This window comes from Saccostrea cucullata, unplaced genomic scaffold, assembly GCF_032062105.1.
Source record: "Saccostrea cucullata isolate Sc308-1 unplaced genomic scaffold, CSIRO_AGI_Scuc_v1 ctg12182, whole genome shotgun sequence".
In the NCBI taxonomy this organism is placed as follows: Eukaryota; Metazoa; Mollusca; class Bivalvia; order Ostreida; family Ostreidae; genus Saccostrea; species Saccostrea cuccullata.
This window is the reverse complement of record NW_026928145.1, coordinates 10,811-32,378: the sequence shown is the minus strand read 5'-3', so window position 1 is coordinate 32,378 and position 21,568 is coordinate 10,811. Positions and strand designations below refer to the sequence as shown.

At 34.4% G+C, this 21,568-nt stretch overlaps 2 protein-coding genes across 3 annotated transcripts; one reads left to right on the top strand and one right to left on the bottom strand.

The window, feature by feature from the left end:
• Nucleotides 1-420: 420 nt before the first annotated feature.
• On the bottom strand, nucleotides 421-11,853 carry LOC134276565 (cysteine protease ATG4B-like). 2 transcript variants are annotated; one of them, XR_009994075.1, is made up of 13 exons: nucleotides 11,732-11,853; nucleotides 9,879-9,986; nucleotides 9,645-9,716; nucleotides 8,483-8,581; nucleotides 8,182-8,280; nucleotides 7,935-8,007; nucleotides 7,218-7,297; nucleotides 5,951-6,183; nucleotides 5,636-5,714; nucleotides 5,292-5,431; nucleotides 4,517-4,679; nucleotides 883-1,241; nucleotides 421-852 (listed from the first exon to the last, which is right to left on the bottom strand). XR_009994075.1 is itself a non-coding variant. In XM_062758808.1 (12 exons), exons 1-12 carry the CDS (start codon nucleotides 11,748-11,750, stop codon nucleotides 1,186-1,188), a joined length of 1,221 nt encoding a protein of 406 aa, XP_062614792.1. In that variant the 5' UTR covers nucleotides 11,751-11,853; the 3' UTR covers nucleotides 421-1,185. The 2 variants fall into 2 exon arrangements, 1 of the variants encoding a protein (XP_062614792.1); XM_062758808.1 differs by having other exon boundaries at nucleotides 421-1,241.
• A 26-nt stretch (nucleotides 11,854-11,879) lies between these two features.
• LOC134276566 (uncharacterized) lies at nucleotides 11,880-20,289 on the top strand. Its single transcript, XM_062758810.1, has 5 exons — nucleotides 11,880-11,979; nucleotides 15,497-15,647; nucleotides 17,233-17,459; nucleotides 17,888-17,939; nucleotides 19,520-20,289. The coding sequence occupies exons 2-5, from the start codon at nucleotides 15,497-15,499 to the stop codon at nucleotides 19,693-19,695; spliced, it is 606 nt and encodes a 201-aa protein (XP_062614794.1). The 5' UTR covers nucleotides 11,880-11,979; the 3' UTR covers nucleotides 19,696-20,289.
• Nucleotides 20,290-21,568: the final 1,279 nt, after the last annotated feature.

The following is a 21,568-nucleotide window of genomic DNA, read 5'->3' as shown; positions in this document are numbered from 1 at the left end:
AAGAAAATGAAGAAATTACTGTCAGAAAACGAAAGAGTGGCTAATAAAGATTCTCAAAGAAAACGGATGAATGAAGGTGCCTGTGCTATCGATGTGGACGAATTGGAATGGGCGCAATCAAAGCAAAAGTTTGAGAGAATTTAAACTCTTGTTATCCATCATAAATACAGTCAAAGAATAAACAATTTTGGGGGAAATAAAACAATCTTGTTTCTGTTATAAAAGATTAGTGATCAGAAAATTAATACTAAATAAATGAATAAAAATAATGTACATGTATTATAGTAAAATTTCATATTTGCATTATTATTACCGGTTATTCAAACCTAATGGCAACATCCACTGAAAAATTGGTATTGTATACATCATTACTATCAGTATCTGATATACGGAAAACAACAGCCTAAAAATTACAAAGTCTTTCAAAATTAACACATCTTTATTTTAATCAATATCTTAAATTAACACATTTCATCTTGCAACATACTGAATTAAAATATCCTTAAAACAGAACAAAGACTTACAGAATAGTGTATTAAACTACAGTTTATACTAATAAACCTATTTCTGAGCAATATTTGCATATTATAATACCGGTAATATAAGTCATGTGAATTATGATTTGTATTCTCTCTACAAGTGTTTAATCCATAGTAATACATGGAGTCAAGCTAACAGATCCTAATAATTGAACAAGTTTAATATTCGAATTTTTTTAAACAAAATATATATTGAGCAGAAAAAAGTATAATTTTTTGCATATTTACATTAAGCACAATTAAATAGCAATGACAGAATTTACATCATTAAAGTGCACTTTTAAAAGCTTTTACGGATACAGAAAACAGGTATCTGAAGCATGGTTAGTTACTGATTTTTCACAATGATCTCTTGATAGTGACATGTACAAGTTTCTCTTGATAGTGACATGTACAAGTTAATTTCTTCTGGAAGTAAGCTTATATAATTTACATGGATATATTTGAACTCTTAGAAATAACTCTAAGGTTCTGCAAAACATACAACAGTATAGAGGGTTTTCACAAAGAAGGTTATACAATAAATATCACAATTTCGGCTCTTTGTGTCCTTTATCATGACAGGCACATTTAAAGTTAACTTATGGTAAAAATTATCTCACTGGATCTGTCCACCCATTGAAGGCTCCACCAACAACCTTTGTAGTTATCCAATGAGTTCAAATTCTTCGTCTGTATCAAGCCCTTCAACCATAGTAAATCCTGCAGAAATAGAAAACAAACCATCAACCTTAGAAATAACCTGCATGTCTTAGGCTACTGCTAATGCTCAGAGAAAGAAGTTGGAAAGATTAGTCTACTTTTAAGTTGAGGACTATGACTTGTCCAAAGTATACTGTTATGATTAAGAATGGAGCAGACGATACAACAAAGATACTTTGCTCTTACAAGTTTTTTTTATGTCCATCCATAATTTTTTTTAACTTTCCCCATGACCAGTGAATCAAAGAATTAAGAAAACACAGTCACTCTAAATAATTATTTATAGTTGAACAAGAGGCCCACGGGCCTTATAGGTCACCTGAGCATTCTGCAACAACTTTCCAGTTATTGAATTTGATTCATGTTTTAAGCCAGATGCTATATGGCATTCACAATTTTGAAAGAGGCACCATTGATCATCATAACTTACACTTAGCAGTTGCTTAGCTTGGTTTATTGATATGAAAATGTCCAATAATAAGTTCATAGGATCTTCATGAACGTTTCATGAACATTTCATGAATAAAATTCATGAAAAATTCAAGGAAATTCATTACCGGTATTCATGATCACCTCGCAGGGGTACTGAATACCCATACGCAAGGTAGGGGAACAAAAATGCATTCCAACTAAGTAATATTCAGCAATAATCAGTAGTGACACTGTGAAATAAACCCCTGACCCTAGGTCTACACATTGCACAAATTTTAAAAAGGCACCCTTAAAAAAAAATATCAAATAAATGTTTTATAAATAGAAAGGAGCAGATTTCAAACAATTAATTCATTTTCAGTATATAAGTAGAGCCCCACCCCTTCCCTGACCCTGGGGCCTTGAAATTAACAATTCTGCAGGATTATTGCCCTTGCTCATCATAACTATATAGGTAGTTCATCTGCTTCATACCCAGAGACAGAGAAGAAAATTTTCAAAGATTTAATGTATTTTCACTATATAATCAATAGAGCCCCCCCCCCCCAACACCAGAACCCCTGACCCTGGGACCATAAAATTCACAATTTTGGTAAAAGCATGTTTGCTCATCATAACTATGCACTTAGTTAGTTTATTTAATACCTAGGAGCAGAGAAAAAGATTTTCAAAGAATTCATGAATTTTTACTATATAATCTATAGAGCCCCGCCCTAACACCAGAACCCCTGACCCTGGGACCATAAAATTCACAATTTTGGTAAAGGCACTCTTGCTCAGTATAACTATGCACTTAGTTAGTTTATTTAATACCTAGGAGCAGAGAAGAAGATTTTCAAAGAATTCATGTATTTTTACAATATAATCTATAGAGCCCCCCCCCACACCAGAACCCTTGACCCGGGACCATAAAATTCATAATTTTGGTAGAGGCACTCTTGCTCATTATAACTATGCACTTAGTTAGTTTATTTAATACCTAGGAGGGAGCAGAGAAGATTTTCAAAGAATTTGTGTATTTTCACTATATAATCAATAGAGCCCCCCCCCCCCCCCACACCAGAACTCTTGACCCTGGGGCCATAAAATTCACAATTTTGGTAAAGGCACTCATGCTCATCATACCTATGCACTTAGTTAGTTTATTTAATATCTAGGAGCAGAGAAGAAGATTTTCAAAGATTTCATGTATTTTTACTATATAATCTATAGAGCCCCCCCCCCCCCCAACACCAGAACCCTTGACCCTGGGGCCATAAAATTCACTATTTTGATAGAGGCACTCTTGCTCATCATAATTATGCACTTAGTTAGTTTATTTAATACCCAGGAGCAGAGAAGAAGATTTTCAAAGAAATCATGTATTTTCCTGTATATAATCAATAGAGCCCCGCCCTAACACCTGAACCCCTGACCCTGGGGCCAAAAAATTCACAATTTTGGTAGAGGCACTCTTGCTCATCATAACTATCTACTTAGTTGGCTTATTTAATACCCAGGAGCAGTGAAGAAGATTTTCAAAGAAATAATGCATTTTCACTATATACTTATTTAGCCCTGCCCTAGCACTAGAACCCCTGACCCCAGGGCCATGAATTTCACAATTTTGGTAGAGGACTCAATGCTGATTACAATCATGCAAACAGTTTGACTGCTTGATGGTCAGGAGTAAAGAAGAAGATTTTTAAAGATTGCATTAATTTTAGTGGTTTTGGCCCCATCCCTCAGGCCCCAGGGGGGCAGGGATCATGAAATTCACAATTTTTGTTCCCCTTCACCCATAGATGCTTTGTGCCAAATTTGGTTAAAATTGGTTCAGTGGTTGCAGAGAAGAAGCTGAAAATGTTCAAAAGTTTACGAACAACGTACGACGAACGACGACAGACGAAAACGGATAGCAATAGGTCACCTGAGTTTACTCAGGTGACCTAAAAATCTCAATTAGAATCCTTGATATATAAATGCTTGTTCCTATATTCATCTACTTGGAATTTGTGATGTTACTAAATGTTTTGATATGTAAATATTTTTTGATTACCTTTCGTGTTGCACAAGCTGACTGGGCAGTGTATGGTCACATGGGATCACCTTACCTATTGCACTAGCTGACTGGACAGAGTATGGTCCACATGGGATCACCTTACCTATTGCACTAGCTGACTGGGCAGTGTATGGTCCACATGGGATCACTTTACTTATTGCGCAGTAGCTGGACGGGCAGCGTTTGGTCCACATGGGATCACATTACCTGTTGTACTAGCTGACTGGATAGTGTATGGTCCACATGGGATCACATTACCTAATGCACTAGCTGACTGGGCAGTATATGGTCCACGTGAGATCACTTTACTTACAGCACTAGCTGACTGGGTAGTGTATGGTCCACATGGGATCACCTTACCTATTGCACTAGCTGACTGGGCAGTGTATGGTCCACATGGGATCACCTTACCTATTGCACTAGCTGACTGGGTAGTGTATGGTCCACATGGGATCACCTTACCTAATGCACTAGCTGACTGGACAGTGTATAGTCCACATGTGATCACCTTAAATACCTATTGCACTAGCTGACTGGGCAGTGTATGGTCCACATGGGATCACTTTACCTGTTGCACTAGCTGGATGGGCAGTATATGGTCCACATACAATCACCTTACCTATTGCACTAGCTGACTGAGCAGTGTATGGTCCACATAGGATCACATTAACTATTGCACTAGATGACTGGGCAGTGTAGGATTCATATGGGATCACATTACCTGTTGCACTAGCGGACTGGGCAGTATATGGTTCATATGGGATCACATTACCTGTTGCACTAGCTGGGCAGTGTATCTTACCTGTTGCACTGGCTGACTGGGCAGTATATGGTTCATACGGAGGCCAGTGATGGGGTCTATCTTTGTACAGTTCAAACATGGGGTTTTTACTGGAGCTGACAACAAACTTCTGAACACTCTGTGTGAGATCATCAAACTCTTTTTCTGTTCCACAGTAAAAACCCTGAATAAACAAAAAATAAATGGCTTTAAGTTTTAACTATCATGTTGAAATTATTTTAGCAATCCTTATACTGTTTCTTTCAATATTTTGCAAGTATTCTACGTGTTTTTTCATCTAGTTCACTATACATGTACTAGTCTACACACAGCTGCAGAGTGAAATTGAAAGTATACTACTTTACACATTTGCATTTAATTATTCAGCTCAAAATCTAATTGATGGGAAACATTTTATGGGTTAATTAATTTAACTTATGGGGAAAAAAATTCAGAAATATTTCTCCTATAATGGATATACAATTCAGCTGATCCAAAACAAGACCTACACAATTCAGCTGATCTGAAACAAGCATGCATAATTCAGTTGATCCAAAACAAGTCATACATAATTCAGCTGATCCAATACAAGTCATACCAAATACATGTGACAAAATTTAAGATTGTTCAATTTTTCAATAGTAAAACCATGTACATGTAGTAAAACAAAAATACAGCAAATTAATGTATATATAGTGAAGTTTTCTATCCAAGACAAAACTCTGAAAAATTTCTTGTAAAACTTCAAGATTATAAGGAACTCGGACAAAACATATTTATGGGTATGCCTTTATACCAGTGCTATAGAAGGATCTAAATCCATGACATTCATTGTGGAAGGGAAGGGACAGTGGTAGCTGTCATCGGGGAAGTCTGGGCTGTCTAGGTCCTCCCAGGGCTGCGTAGTGTGGGGGTCAAGGTAAATCAGTTTATCCCCTAAAAATAACAAAACGTTTTTGTTGTAGAATCTCAGAATCAAGAACTTATGTACTTTTGGAGTTTTAAAAAAATATTTTCTTATTTGTGTGATGGAGCTGTCGAAGGTAAAAACGTTTTCAAACAAATTTGAGACTAGAGACATGAAAAATGTACAAGAAATCTAACAGAACTTAGAATACATAAATACATGTATATGCTCACCCATATAACCAACAAACCAGTGGGCATGGTTTGGTTTGCCTCCAATGATACCCACACTCTGTGGAAAACTTAAACAAGCCTGAAATTTAGAAGGTAGTATTTATTTAGACTTAATTACTTAATTATCTTCAAGAACATTTTGTAAATGGTTTTCTTTCAAAGAAATTCTTTACAATTGAATAAATCAATTTATAGATGATTTCCCTTTGTGGTGGCAATATTTAATTTTAATAAATATATATTACCCGGTAAATATGCATTCTTCATAAAAGAAGATCGAGTTATAGTAAAGTAAAAAGAAAACTTTAAATGTACCTTTAAACTATGCACATAAACTGAATTAATTTCAGTCAATCCAAGTCGTAATGGAATTACAAGTAAAAGTGGGTTCCAACTTTTGACATTCACTGTATTTTGTTTGTTTTTGTTTTGGTTCTGGGAATTTTGACTAGAACTTTTGCTTTGTCCCGTGGCAGCAGAATTATGTTTTAATTGTCTAACTCCAATTATATCACAGTCACTTTGTTCATTTCCTTTACAAACACTCCCTGAAATAAAAACAGTTTGTGTCTAAAATTGGTCATGATGACATATTGTATTTTTCTTTGACAATAGTTTTAAAGGAACATGTTCATCAATTATTTGAACATCCAACAATTCTAAGATTTGAATTTTAGTTCTTTTATCTGCCACAATAAAAACTGCAGTTTACCCATGATATACAAGGTGACAAGAAATACATGTATGTTACATATTTCAGATCTAATCATTCAAAAACATGTAACGCAAGTCAAGAAAATATTAAAACACATAAAGAATTTTATTTGAAAAAAAGCATGTGATACTTACATAAAAGTAAGAAAACTGATTGCTTTAATTATTTGTAGAGAACCTACTGATATCATTTTCTATAGCAGTATTGTAGTTAACCTACTGATATCATGTTCTATAACAGTGTTGTAGATAACCTACTGATATCATTTTCTATAACATTGTTGTAGATAACCTACTGATATCATTTTCTATAGCACTGTTGTAAATAACCTACTGATATCATGTTCTATAACAGTGTTGTAGATACCTACTGAATCATTTTCTATAACATTGTTGTATATAACCTACTGATATCATTCTCTATAACAATGTTGTAGATAACCTACTGATAACATTCTCTATAATATTGTTGTAAATAACCTACTGATATCATTTTCTATAACAGTGTTGTAGATAACCTACTGATATCATTTTCTATAACAGTGTTTTGTAAATAACCTACTGATATCATTTTTCTATAACATTGTTGTTTATAATCTACTGATCATTTTCTATAACAGTGTTGTAGATAACCTACTGAATCATTTTCTATAACATTGTTGTAAATAACCTACTGATAACATTGATTCTCTGTAACATTGTTGTAAATAACCTACTGATATCATTTTCTATAACAGTGTTGTAAATAACCTACTGATATTCTCTATAACAGTGTTGTAAATAACCTACTGATAACATTGATTCTCTGTAATATTGTTGTAAATAACCTACTGATATCATTTTCTATAACAGTGTTGGGATAACCTACTGATATCATTCTCTATAACAGTGTTGTCCATGGCTATATGAATCACAACAGAACTCCACTCATCATACACAGCTAACTTCCTATTCAAAGAAAGAACAGATTCACTTAGGAAATGTACATAAATGTAATATATAGTACATTGTAATATATTTCTAAAAATTTTTTAAATTATAAAATAATTAATTTTATTATCAATTTAATGGCTAATTTCAAGCAAACTTTAAAGGAAAAGAAGTGACTGAATTTACGCATAATCATACATTCAAAGTGCAGCAGTTCTTCAGAAAAAGTCTTAAATGTGAAAAGTTTACAAATGTATGGATGGAAAGATGGATGGATAGATGTTGAACAACTCATGATCAGAAAAGCTCACTTGAGTTTTTCAGCTCAGGTGAGCTAAAAGAAATGTTGAGACTTTCAAATCATATAGATATAAAACTTGGTTATAACAAAGTCAATGGGACCTATGAAATTACTTTGCTATGTCCTTAATCCTTTATATCCATATAAGAAATTATTTAAATCTATAAAGCTGGGGATCGAAAATAACTTCGCTATATCCATGCATGAATTCGCAATATCAGTGTTCCTAGTAAACAAGTTTTGGTTTATCCACTGTATTCGATAAAAATATGAATGCTTAGTAATAACAATGTTCAACTTTTTATGCTTTAAGGTACACACTTAGACCTCATATTGATAATTTTTATGTCTTACTTTAAAACTTGAGCCACTGTGTTTGGTCCAAACCAAGATCCAACTTGTTTACCTTCAGAAACTCCCATGGATGCTATAGCATAAGAAATTAAGATAATACCTCTTCTTTAACATGATGCATGCATATTTTTTTTTTCGAATTGTATTTATCCATTTTCTAAACTGTACAAATCAAACAAAAAAAATGTGAATTTTAAACAATTTGAAGAATAAAAGCATTAATTATTACAGAAAACTACATGCTCACCTATTTGTTGAATGGAGTAATTTGCACTTTTCTTGTCAGCAAACATTTGTAGAACTCTTTTGTATCTTTCATCATGGCAGTGTGGATTCCATCTCCAATCTGCATTAAATTAAAGTTTGTCTTAAATTTTTGTGTCAAGACAACTACAATGTCAACAACCCATTCATCTTTTCCTTCGTTGATCTTTTAATAAATTTAATATGTGATGTACCCGGTGTGTGAAGGCCTACAGAACCAGAAATAGATCTTTAAGATTACCGTTAAGATGTAATATGGTGTAATAAGAAAAGTAGATGTAAACCTCTCCCTAGGTGCCTGACCACCAGAGCCTGGGCAAGCATCATCTGTCCACACCGTAACATACATCCCCATCCCCCATCTGAGGTTGGACCTGTCCCACCTAGAAATACATTATTTAGTTAAATCCATGAACTTCATTAGAAAGTTGCTGATTGAATCCAAATTTCCAAGTGAATTAAAGATACTCTCTGTACATTATTGAACATACACTAATAAACATTTCAGCTTCTTTCTTTCATGTATAATTGGAATTTTCTCATTAATACATATCAAATGAACTCCTTGAAGACATAATACACATCATTTTATATCACTAGCATTCTAACAGTTAGCTGCAGATCTGTAGCTCTCCGAAAAAAATATTGATAGACCGGAGAGCTACAGTGCCACCAATTGAAAAAACTGTATATTTATTGCGCACAAAAAAATGCAATTTATTTTTCCATGTTTTTAAAACTGCAATCTCAAAATATTACTAATCATATGTTCCTAACACATTCTTTCGCTGTTTCCAAAACCAAACTTTCCTCATAATTGTTGTTAATAGTCCTCCTGATCCTGATATTGTAGTCATCGAACATTTCGTTTATTTATACTGCCATTTTGGTTTCAAAGATACTTAGTAATTCGGTCCAATATGCTTCGTTCATATGTCAACTACAAGAGTAATTGATAAAGGAGAGAGGAATTTTTTGGAATCTTCCCTTTTTTGCAGTTGAGGTAAGAATTTGGAAGAATTAATCAAGAACCGAGCGCATTTTTTTGTGCGCAATAAATATACAGTTTTTTCAATGGGTGGCACTGTAGCTCTCTGGTCTATCAATATTTTTTTCGGAGAGCTACAGATCTGCAGCTATCTAACAGTAGTTCTTTTGAGTGTCAGTCAAGGCCATCATTCAGAAACCATACTTAACTTAATGAAGAATCAATACATCATTTGAACATAACTACTGTATACCGTTGTTTTTATTTGCCCTGTCTTATTTTCACCCTTTAACACTTGCAAACAAATCCGTACGATTCTAAATACATACAGTTGCAGTTCTTTGAAAGAAATTATACTGTGTTCTTTTTATTTTGCCCATTTAAAATCTGTCCACCCATAAGCGTGCAAAAAGAATCAAAATAAAACGGGCCAAAAATTCCCTGTATACAGAATTTACCAATGGCTGGGAAGTTTTTCCTATAAGTACACCATATCCTGGATAGAAAATCTTTCTTTAAGTCATCCCTGTCTGCAATATAAGGTAAAGTATTCTTACTTCCTCTTGTAATCAATTAAATTATTTACAGTTATATGATGAAATAGTCACAGTCAACAAATATAATTACAGTGTATATATTGTGGTCAAATGTGATATCAAATGAAAAAAAAAAAAATGAAAATTCTATCTTACCATATAAAGCACTGTACTTTATGCCCAGAAGATACACTGGTTCCTCTGTCAATGGAAAATCACTGTATCCAAGGGCAGCACTCTCATAGGTCAGTGTACAAGTACCTACTATAGTGTATACAGAAATAAGAATTAGGGTTTACCATTTGGATCTGTAAGATATATATCACAATTTTGTTTTTGTAAATATACATGTGTATATTTAAAAAAAAAATCTCCCATGGTTTTTGGTTAAAATATGATCTTTACCTAATGCACAACAAGTTGGATAAAAATTCATATCTAACAACAAATCGTGTGCAATTCTTTTTATCAAATTAAAATTTTTAACATCCTGGTAGCTGAATTTCTACAAAGAGAGGGAATATATAACATCTGGTTCACAGTTGTCTGAAAGTCAGTCAACATAATGGGTCTCAACAGCTAAGTGGTAACAGTGGCAAAGTATTTCAGAGGCTGAGGGTTTCACACATTTAGAAAAATTTAGAAAACGGGGCAAGAACTTGTGAATTTCATATACTGTCCTTCACCAGTTTATACTTTGTAATACTCAGAATATGTAGCCATATACCTATATGCCAGTATTGAGTATATGCATCCCTGATACAATGTGCTTCTGCATATTATCTACAGTGTGACGTACTGTATCATTTTTATTGCGTGGACCCTGAGGTCCACGCAGTAAATATATAAGCGAGGCTAAACCGGATGCTATGGGCAAATGACAGGCTACGCATGCGCGATAATGCTAGAGAGTTCGCTCCTTAGGTAACTTGCCCTTAGAATAATTCCCCCTATTCGAATTAGAATACGCCAATCATTGTCAGATTGTGCTTTTAAATCCGTATATCGCAATCTATTCATTGGCGGATCCGAATTTCTCTCTTATAGGCCTACATATACTTTTATATACAAACTAAACATTGATTCTATGGTACAGGCATTTTAAAAAGTAGGAAGAGCTTGCAGTAAACATGTAGATACATGTTACTTCACACCTTGAAAATAAAACGTCATTCAACTAATAGTTCTAGCTTTTTAAGATAAAACAAGTTTTCACCGGCATTAGTTTTGTGCATCAAAACTCGCAAAATAATTTAATACTCCAGCAATCCAAATTCCGTTTGATAGAGGTCTGTAGCAACGGCTTTTAATGTGTATGTGTTTGGGGGGGGGGGGGGGGGCTCCGACGAAAAAAATTGCGTGCTACAGAGCTGTGCTGAACCATCAGATCTCTATTTTTCTTCTGTATAAATCTAAATCAGGTGTCAAGTCCCATGCAGCCATTATTGGTAACATGTATCAAAATAGCCCGATTTTTTAAACAGACAAAACTTAAATGCCGCTAATCGGAGAAAATATTTAACAATTTTGCTTTGAGACTATCATTCATAAGTAGGCAGATCATTGTAGAGAAAATGTGAACAAACCAACATGAATATTCCCTACACCTAGAGATTTTCTTAAATTGGATTTCGGTTAGAAAAACATGCATTTGGTCCACGTATTGCAGTCCTTTTTTAAAGGACAGCAACTTGTATAGACTTTAGATTAAAAAAAATGATAGTCACACTTTCATGAAATATTTATTATATGAGCATATCTTACGTGGAATGTTATATAATAAACCTCATACATGTACAATGCTTAATTACTCTGAGAGTTCAAAAGTAATATCAAGTATAGATACAATGGATAAAGGTCTACATACACAGATGATTATATCATAATTCATAAAAATAGAAAACACCCACAAAGTATCTCGTCTGCCCTAAAGAAGTTTTTATATCATAGCAAGCTAAGGATTGTTAAACACTCGTCAATTTCTTTAAACTTTGATTTCATGAAATTACCATCATTGGTCATGTCCATAGCCTTCTGTGAATGTGAGTCTGCGACTCAGTCCATCTTTGTTGGAAAGAGTTGGACCAAACACCCGAGAAAACCGAAAGGATGTCAACATTAAACTGGTTGTAAAATCTTCCCGAACGATTGGGTGAGTCTAGAGAAATCCCGAAAGACTGGGGACCAGTTTACAATTTCCTATCATAAAGAGAAAATTTTTCGCATATAACAACAAGGTATCCTTAAAACCTTACAGGTAAAATAGATAAATTTATCTTCACATTATTACAAATATCAAGTATTACATCACAATGTCTTTTTTCTTTTGTTAAATTGCTCATTCGACTTATGCTAAGCCCTTAAACGTGACCTGAAATCTTGGACATTTCCCGCCGAAACTTAAACATTGGGATGTAAAAGCAGTTGCTGATGCTGGATCTTTACATACTGTTTTTAAAGTTCTTAATGGTAATAACACGTCTTAACATCAAGAGTATGTTAAGCTTACAATATCTCTAATTATCAGTACATATATGTATAATTATTTCTTAGACAGGTAACCAGGTCCAGTACATGCAATCACTGTAGACCCTTTTCCTATGTCATATTTTGCCTTGGAGTTATTCCCCTTAGCCCCCAGATTGTAGGGCAACATTTCCAGATCCTTTCATTATTCAACCAAGTTCAATTTGTTATATTGGTTACTGAGGTAAAGATAACACTATTTTTCTTTTAATATACGTTTGTTAAAGCCTCTATTAATTCATGATTATAAGATTATAAATATTTTCCACCATATATTTTTGGCATGCATGTTTAAAATTGGTTGCACAAAGAGGTAAATTCACTACTTTGCCCTACAAGATGGTGGCTATAAGGGAAATCTTAAGCAAAATGTGTCATAGGAAAAGGGTCTATAGATTTAGCTACGTAGGTAGAATTATACCTACATAGCTTTAATTACCTACCACAGGTAGCTTTATTTAGCTATTTCAATGTAACTTTTCAAAATTTTTCTTTTTATTAAAAAGAGACAAAAAATCGCAATTAAATACTATCCTTATTTATACTAAGGAGGTTTAAAAAAACAATCTAAAGCAGAGATAGTTTATACAATAATTGCTGTGTTTGGACGATTTAGAGCAAAACATGTAATTCCATTGTTTGGTTAACTGTCTTCTCTCATGCGTATGATGAGGCATTGCTGAGTATGATTTCCTCACATTAAGCTGAATAATTACCGACCTACTGTAAATCACTTTTTATTCGCGAGAACTTTATTTTCGCGTAATTACACGAGACAATATGTTCGCAAAAAATTAATTCTTGCGTATTAAAGTTTTCCTTACGATTATATAGAGGAATAACAACTATTCGTGAGAATAATGTCTCGCTAACAAAGACTAAAAGACAATCTCGCGAAAATAAGGTGTCGCGAAAATTTAGTGATCTACAGTATTATCTTGTTAACCTGAACTTGACTTCTTTGTCTTTTCATTCAAGGAGTAACTGTTCTAACTGTCATACATAGCCCCAAAACTTTTAGAACTTTGATTGAATTGCACAGAAAAAGACATTTTAAGAGGGATTTTTTCATGAATTGTTTTCAGATGAGTTCAAAGTTTAAAATGATGGCTGCATCATAATGATATTTTCTGCACCCTGAGAAAAATGCTTTTTTATAGAAATTAATTGATTTGGTAGTTAAATAAAGCTACCTCAGGTGGGTAAATAAAGCTAATCAAGCTACGTAGCTACTAGTGATTGTACTAGGCCTGGTAACATTTCCTTACCATGTTTATAGTGTATTATATTAGGCGCGGTCCTAGACTAGAGTGATCACCTGAAATTTTATATAAATCAGCCAAATATCGAAAAATTCAACCCCATCTATATACATAAAAATGTATTTATATATAGAGGGGGTAAAATTTTTCGATATTTGGCTTATTGAGCACCAAGTTGATAAAAATTCAGGTGCCTGTGGAGTGATATAATCTCTCAAGAATGTGATATTCTCTCTTTGGTCATGTTAGTGGAGGACTTAATATAAACAGTACATATTCAACGTTTTTTTTTCTTGTATTGGATATAGACAAAGAATTATCTTGAGCCATAAAAGAAAATCTATGTGAGAAGTCTGCATTGTTGCATGGGAATCTTAATTGGAACTTAAAGCCAGAAATTTCAAAACATTTATCGTGCTATTCTTTTTATTGCATCTTTATCAACATATAACTACTTGAAGGAAAATGAAGTAAAACAAGCTAATTCAGAGAATTCGTGTCCCCCGCTTAGGGAAAAAGTCGGATCCCCCTGACTGAATTTGTAGAATTATTAAAAGTATACATGTATACTGAAGCAAATAAAATACATGTATGTCAATATGTATATAAAGATTTGATTGCTTATTCTTTTATTATGTGTATAGAAGATTCTTTTATGTGGAATATTCATCACACTGTAATGATGATTTTATAACCTCATAAATTTTTCATTTCACATGCTGAATACTATCATTTAGTTTAAAAAAAAAAGAAAAGTATTTAAAAAAAAAAAAAAAAAAAAGGAACAATCGAGATTCGATCGACCTCTCACATGTGAAGCGAGAGACACACCTCTAGACCACGGAATCGCTTTTACATGAAGTCAAGTATATGCAGAACTGAAGTCACATACATGTATATATTCATGTTCGGTATTCTCAAAATTTTACACAATCCATGGTGTTTGATTTATTTAGCCTTTATTAAACAGTTCTAATATATGTAATAAGATCATAAAGTCCGCCGAGGACCTGTTTTATACGCAATAACTCTCCTCATGCCCCTGTGCTAAAAATAGCGACATGTAATACTATAAATACTAATAAAACAAACGAGGCGGGGCACTTTGAGAGGGGTGAGAGAGGTCCTAGGGAGTTTTGATATAAAATTATATTGCATAAACTCAAAATCTTCTTGAAATATCGCCCGGAAATGATAGTGTTACACACAGACAGAATGTATAAATTTACGACCTTGAACTTTGACCTTTTGACCTCAAAATCAATAGGGTTCTTCATTAGGCCACAGGGATATCTCAAATGGTTCTAGAGATATCGTGTGGAAACGAAAGTGCTATAACAGACAGAATTTGCTTATTAATGACCTTGACCTTTGACCTTTTGACCTCAAAATCAATAGGGATCTTCTTTAGTCCATAGGGAGTTGCTATGCTAAATTTCATTGCAAAAGCTCAAAGGGTTCTCGAGATATCGTGTGGAAACGAAAGTGTTACGGACAGACAGAAAGACGGACGGACGGATGGACGGACAAACCCAAATTAATATCCCCCACTTTTCATGCGGGGGACAATAAAAAGGTGAAAATATTGCATGCAACTGCAATAAAAAAAATAAAATTATTGTACCTGGTAATTATTACTTTACGAAATAAATAAGAGGCCCACAAGTGGATATTTGTAATATCCACTTGTGGGCCTCTTATTTATATATTAAGGTGCCACTGCAGGTAATATCATATTACCTGCAGTGGCACCTTGATATATGTGCCTATAAGTTTTCAACACAACAAATTAAATTGTTAGGGTAAAGAAAAGTGAAGAGTAATTGAGAAAATACCAGTAACATTAAAATAAAAAGTAAGAGAATAACTATTTTCTCATTTGATTTTTTAATCCTTAACATGGTTCCTGCTGATGTACGGTAATTGTTGCCTATGCAAATTCAGTTTAATAGACATACTATTAAAATGACTGTTTGTCAATTTCAGATGCAGGCTTCTAAGGGTCGGGGTAGAGGGGTTTTAGCTCTTCTGAACTGTAAGACTCCATTAAGGAAACCCAAGGCCTTTCAGATTGAGACGAGTAGTGTTCACTGTGACATTGATACCATCACCTCCCCAGAAATCAAGTACACATCTTGTGAGTACAGGATGATGGTTACAACTCAAATAGAAGTCGATAGTTTAGAAAAATGATAACTATTTTACATGGTTTATGTATGAAATTGAATGTATTACTAAGCACTGATCAATGTCTTGTAAGCTATTAAGGTGTCTGGTATTTTTTTGTATGGTTATATGTTAGATTTGTAGCGTTTAGGACAGTGGTTTGAAAAAGTAGAATACACTTTGTTGGAAGGAATACATGTATAAGTTAACTTTTTAGCAAAATATAGACATGAATTTATGAAAATGCTCATTTTATTTGGTTATAGTTTTTAGCTCACCTGAGCCAAAGGCTCAAGTGAGCTTTTCTGATTAAAATTTGTCCGTTGTCTGTCGTTGTCGTTGTCGTCGTCGTCGGCGTTGTCGTTGTTGTAACTTTTCACATTTTCATATTCTTCTCAAGAACCACTGGGCCAATTTCAACCAATCTTGCTACAAAGTATCCTTGGGTAAAGGGGATTCAAGTTTCTTCAAATGAAGGGCCAAGCCCTTTTCCAAGGGGAGATAATTATGAATTAGAGAAAAATTAATGACATTTTTAAAAAATCTTCTTCTCAAGAACCACTGGTCCCGGAAAGATGAAACTCATGTGGAATCATCCTCAGGTAGCGTAGATTCAAGTTTGTTCAAATCATGACCCCCGGGGTCTTTTTCTCAAGAACCACTGGTCCCGGAAAGATGAAACTCATGTGGAATCATCCTCAGGTAGTGTAGATTCAAGTTTGTTCAAATCATGACCCCCGGGGGTAGGGTGGGGCCAAAATGGCCGATCAAATTTTTACATAGGAATATATAGGAAAAATCTTTAAAAATCTTCTTCTCAAGAACCACTGGGCCAGGAAAGATTAAACTCATATGGAATCATCCTCAGGTAGTGTAGATTCAAGTTTGTTCAAATCATGACCCCCAGGGGTAGGGTGGGGCCAAAACGGCCAATAAAAGTTTTACATAGGAATATATAGGAAAAATCTTTAAAAATCTTCTTCTCAAGAACCACTAGACCAGGAAAGATGAAACTCATGTGAAATCTTCTTCAGGTAGAGTAGATTCAAGATTGTTCAAATCATGACCCCCTGGGTTAGGGTGGGGCCAAAATGGCCGATCAAAGTTTTACATAGGAATATATAAGGAAAATCTTAAAAAATCTTCTTCTCAAGAATCACTGGACCAGGAAAGATGAAACTCATGTGGAATCATCCCCAGGTAGTGTAGATTCAAGTTTGTTCAAATCATGACCCCCTGGGGGTAGAGTGGGGCCAAATGGCCGATAAAAGTTTTACATTGGAATACCCATGGAAACCTTTAAAAATCTTCTTTTCAAGTACTCTAAAGCCATGCTTAGTGATATTTATAGGGAATCATCCTCAGGTAGTGTAGATTCAAGTTTGTTCAAATCATGAACCCCTGGGGGGTTAAAATTCAAGACCCCCCCCCCCCCTCAGTAAACTTTTAGTTCTGATCTGATGTGTGCTTTTTCCTAGCCAATTGCTCAGGTGAGCGATGTGGCCCCTGGGCCTCTTCTTATATATGTCATAACTCTTGTATTAATTGTTTTACAGCGTGGGCAGATTGTGAGACAGACACTGGGGAGGGATTTAGGGAGGGACAGAGCCTGATGGTCAAATTCACCTACAACGCTAATCAGGATACCCCTCTAGACGAACCTGAATTGTCTGTCAGACAGAAAGACGATGTCATCTTCATCAAGTACAACCCACAGAACAAGATGTGGTGTAAAGTACGATTAGGGAGAAATGAAGGTTATGTCCCCTCGTCATACCTCATTGTGAGTATTAAACGAATCAAGTTTTGATTTTAAAAAGTTGTGTGAATTTTATATTTTTTTGTGCAACAGCTGCAACATTAATTTCTAATCTAGCAAAGACATGTGTTTACACCATCAAATAGTGGTTCCCAACAAAAATATTTATGATTATGTAAAGGTTGCTAAATGGTGGATATTTATTGCAAGTGAATAAAAGTTGGTTTACAGTAAATTCAGAGTTTCTGTAATTTTAATCACTTCTGATCTATTTTTATAAAATAATTTTTTTGGAAGAGATATTGAAAACTTTAAGCTTTTTTGGTACTTGCATTAAGAGTCTTACCATGAGGATTGTTTATCTAAGGAATATATATTCAACAGTGTTCTGATGCCACAAATGTGAAGTAAAAGGAGATCAATTCATTTTATTTTCATTCTTTTAAATTTAGTCTACAGAGCAAAATGACAGATTACCATGGTTGAAATCCCCCGCTGCAATACGCACACACACACACACACACACACACACACACACACACACACACACACAATACCACAAACCACAAGAAAAAGGTGAGTTTTATTTGCATCTAATATATTTTCTTTTAACTTTAACTAAGGATGCACATTACCGACTTGCTTCATATGCTGGAAATCCAGTCAAAGTGCCCCCTAATAAAACCGTCCCGGTCAAAGCGTCCCCTGATTTTGGTCAAAATGCCCCCTGATTTTGGTCAAAATGCCCCCTCATTTTGGTCAAAGCGCCCCTATAGAATTTTACAGCAAAATGATGTTACAAAACCACCCCCAAATATTGGTCGAAGCATCCCCTGATTTTAGTCAATGCGTCCCTTGATTTTAGTCAAAGCGCCCCCTTACATTTTTTTCTTAGAAAAAAATCGTCTGGGAACCGTCCCCAAGTAATGGTCAAAACCTCCTCAATTTTGGTCAAAGCATCCCCTGAGTTTTGGTCAAGGCGCCCCTTAATATGTTACGGAATGAAACTGTTTTATATTTATAACATTATTGTTTTGCAGTTACCTAAAAAAGTAAAAAAATATATTTTTTTTATTATTTTTTATGTTACGGAATAAAACTGTTTTGTATTCATAATATTATCATTGTTTTGCGGTTACCTAAAAAAGTAAAAAAAAATACATTAAGGGGCACTTTGACCAAAACCAGGGGACGCTTGGCCCATTTCTTGGGTACAGTAAAGATTTGTTTACATGTATATAAAGATAATTTTTTCTATGAAAATATGTTAGGGGACGCTTTGACAAAAATCAGGGGGCGCTTTGACTAAAATCACAGGACGCTTTGACCAATATTTGGGGGCGGTATTTTTTCTATAAAAATATGTTAGGGGGGGGGGGCGCTTTGACCAAAATCATGGGGCGCTTTGACTAAAATCAGGGGACGCTTTGACCGGGACGTTTTTCTTAGGGGGAACTTTGACTGGCTCCGGTATGCTGCATCTGACCTACATTTTCTAGGTGTGTGACCACATAAAAGTTCCTAGAGCAGGTCTCATTCAAAGTACATGTAATTAGTCGTGTATTGATCAAACTTGCATGGATGAGACATGCTGTATACTATATGACTTGCTACGGATTCATAATCTGACACAATTTTCGGGGTACCTGTGAAGGATTTGGAAACAAGTTCATACTAAAATAATTATATGCTCTTTGTTGATCAAACTTTCTTGGATGACACATAAGTATGCACACTACCAGGCTTGTTTCGGATGCTGGATCTGGCCTACGTTTTGTGAATAAGTGCATGTGAAGTGACCAGGTTAATGTTTTTAGAGCTGGTCTCGTTTCCAAGTTACTATAAGCCCTATGTTGATCAAACTTTCGGGGATGATACATCTAACTTACGGATGCATGCTTGGTGCTGAATTAGACATTTATTATCCAGATGAGTGACCAGTTGACAATTTTGGAGCAGTTTCTCTTTAAAGTGACTATATGCCCTATATGTGTATGTTTGATGCTCAATACATTTAAGACTTGATTTTTCACCTTCAGTGTCATAACAGTATTGTAATATTGATTATTCTGATATTTTGACAGTTGAATACAAGCCATATAAATCAGCTTATGCTAGAGAGACCCCTAAAGAGGCAGAGCCTGCCACCAGTTATAGATGTGATGTCTGCTGTAAAGACTTCAATGGACCTCAGCCATATACCATGCATATGAAAAGCAAGGCCCACAAAGAGGAAGTGGAGGCCCAAGAAGGGTATTAAAATGTGTGAAGGGGCCCCAGAAAGGGTAGATAAGAAGTTAAGAATTATGAGATTATATTTTGAACAAGACATATCAAGAAAAATATCTCAGGTGGATGTTACTGTGGTTCTCAGGTTATGACCTAATCATGCTAATGATATTGTCGGAGCAACATGAACTAAACAAATTTTTTTACAATTTAGTTTTGTCATGTAAGATTTTTGCCCTCATTTTGTCTGTACTGGATAGGAAGAAAATTTACAAAAGTAACAATAAGCAGTAAAAGAAATTTTACGCATTTATACCCCTTGCTTTTCAAGTGAAGTGTCTGTACATCTGTAATGTTTTGGGGTAGCCATCCCTTATCTGCATATTTTACTGATTAAGTGAGACTTTCATTCATCTTCTTTATTATTGTTCACCTAATTTTTGCTTTTTAGTTAGACATATATTGTGGGATTCCCATAACAAAAAAGGACACTGCCTTTCTTTCTCCGATATTGGAGTAGTCACCCTTTTTGTGAAATATTTCAAGACTTTTAGGAATGTTTCATATTTCTCATAAAAGTAAGTGATCTTCTTTTATTCCTATTATATAAACTGATGGGTTTGGAAATTAAATTTGAATATTTTTTTTTAAATGGTTTTTTATATTTGTTGAACATGTTCGTTCTTAAAGAGTTGTAATGAATATGACTATGTTAAATTTTGTATACACTAGAAGAACATCTAACATGTTGAGAGAAATACCGGGGTAAGATATGTATTAGAAAGCTTAGTGAATATTTCTAGGCAAGAATTTATGGTTATATACTGTTACCGAGTACCTGGTAGCTACTGAGTCTTTTCAATTCCATGGAATCTGCATGCTTGCTCAAATGTGGCTCTGTGATTATTCAGTAGTTGGGAAAATATTTGGAGTATGACTATCTTCAACACATCTCTCATATTTTCATACAAACAAGGAGCACAGTATTAAAGATAGTAAATGTAATTAAAAGGTGTGAAAATTGATATGTGTGATGAAATTAAAGGGGATATTTAGTAGGCCAGTTATTGAAAGATAATTTCATAAATGAAATTTTTATAATTTATAATGAAGTTTGTCAGAGTATGTATAAATAGGGCCATTGCTCAGGGTAGAAATTCTGATCTTTTTTTTGTCTCCATAATACATGTAATGGTGCTGTAGATCAACCACATGTATTAGAAAAATTAATCAGTATACTACAGAGCTCCCATCCCATACAATTTTGGAGTAAAGCTTATGGTTTCAGTATCTGAAATATGCCTTACAATTTATCGTTTTATCCTTATGATCTCCCTTATGCTCATTTAAAGTTTGAAATAACAAAATATTCTCATATCTGTCCAGTTTCTGTTTTCATTATTAGTGTAAAAAATCATAGTCCTTACAGTGCTTACTTGTATTTTTATACGCCCGTCTTAAGACGGGACGTATTATGTTGAAGGCTTCATGTCCGTCTGTCTGTCCGTCCGTCTGTTAGCTTTTCTCATGTCTCGTGTCCGGCTCATAACTTGAATACTATAAGGCCTAGAGTTATCAAACTTTGTCAGCTGATACATCTTGGCTAGAAGGTGTGTCGCACACAAAAAGTAGGCCGCTCTGTCCTATAATTAAAAAGTTATAGCCAAATATGGAAAAATCCTGTCCGGTCCATAACTAGAAAATATTAGACTTAGAATCATCAAACTTGGCCACTTCATGCATCTTAGGTAGAAGGTGTGTCGTGACCTATTTCAAGGTCACTGTGACCTTTAATTAAAGTGAAATTTTAAAAAAAAATGTCTTTTTTTCTCTTCATTTACACACTCCAAAAAATGTAAAAGTATTGCACTATCCTTATTAGAAAAATGTTAAATCAAGAAAAT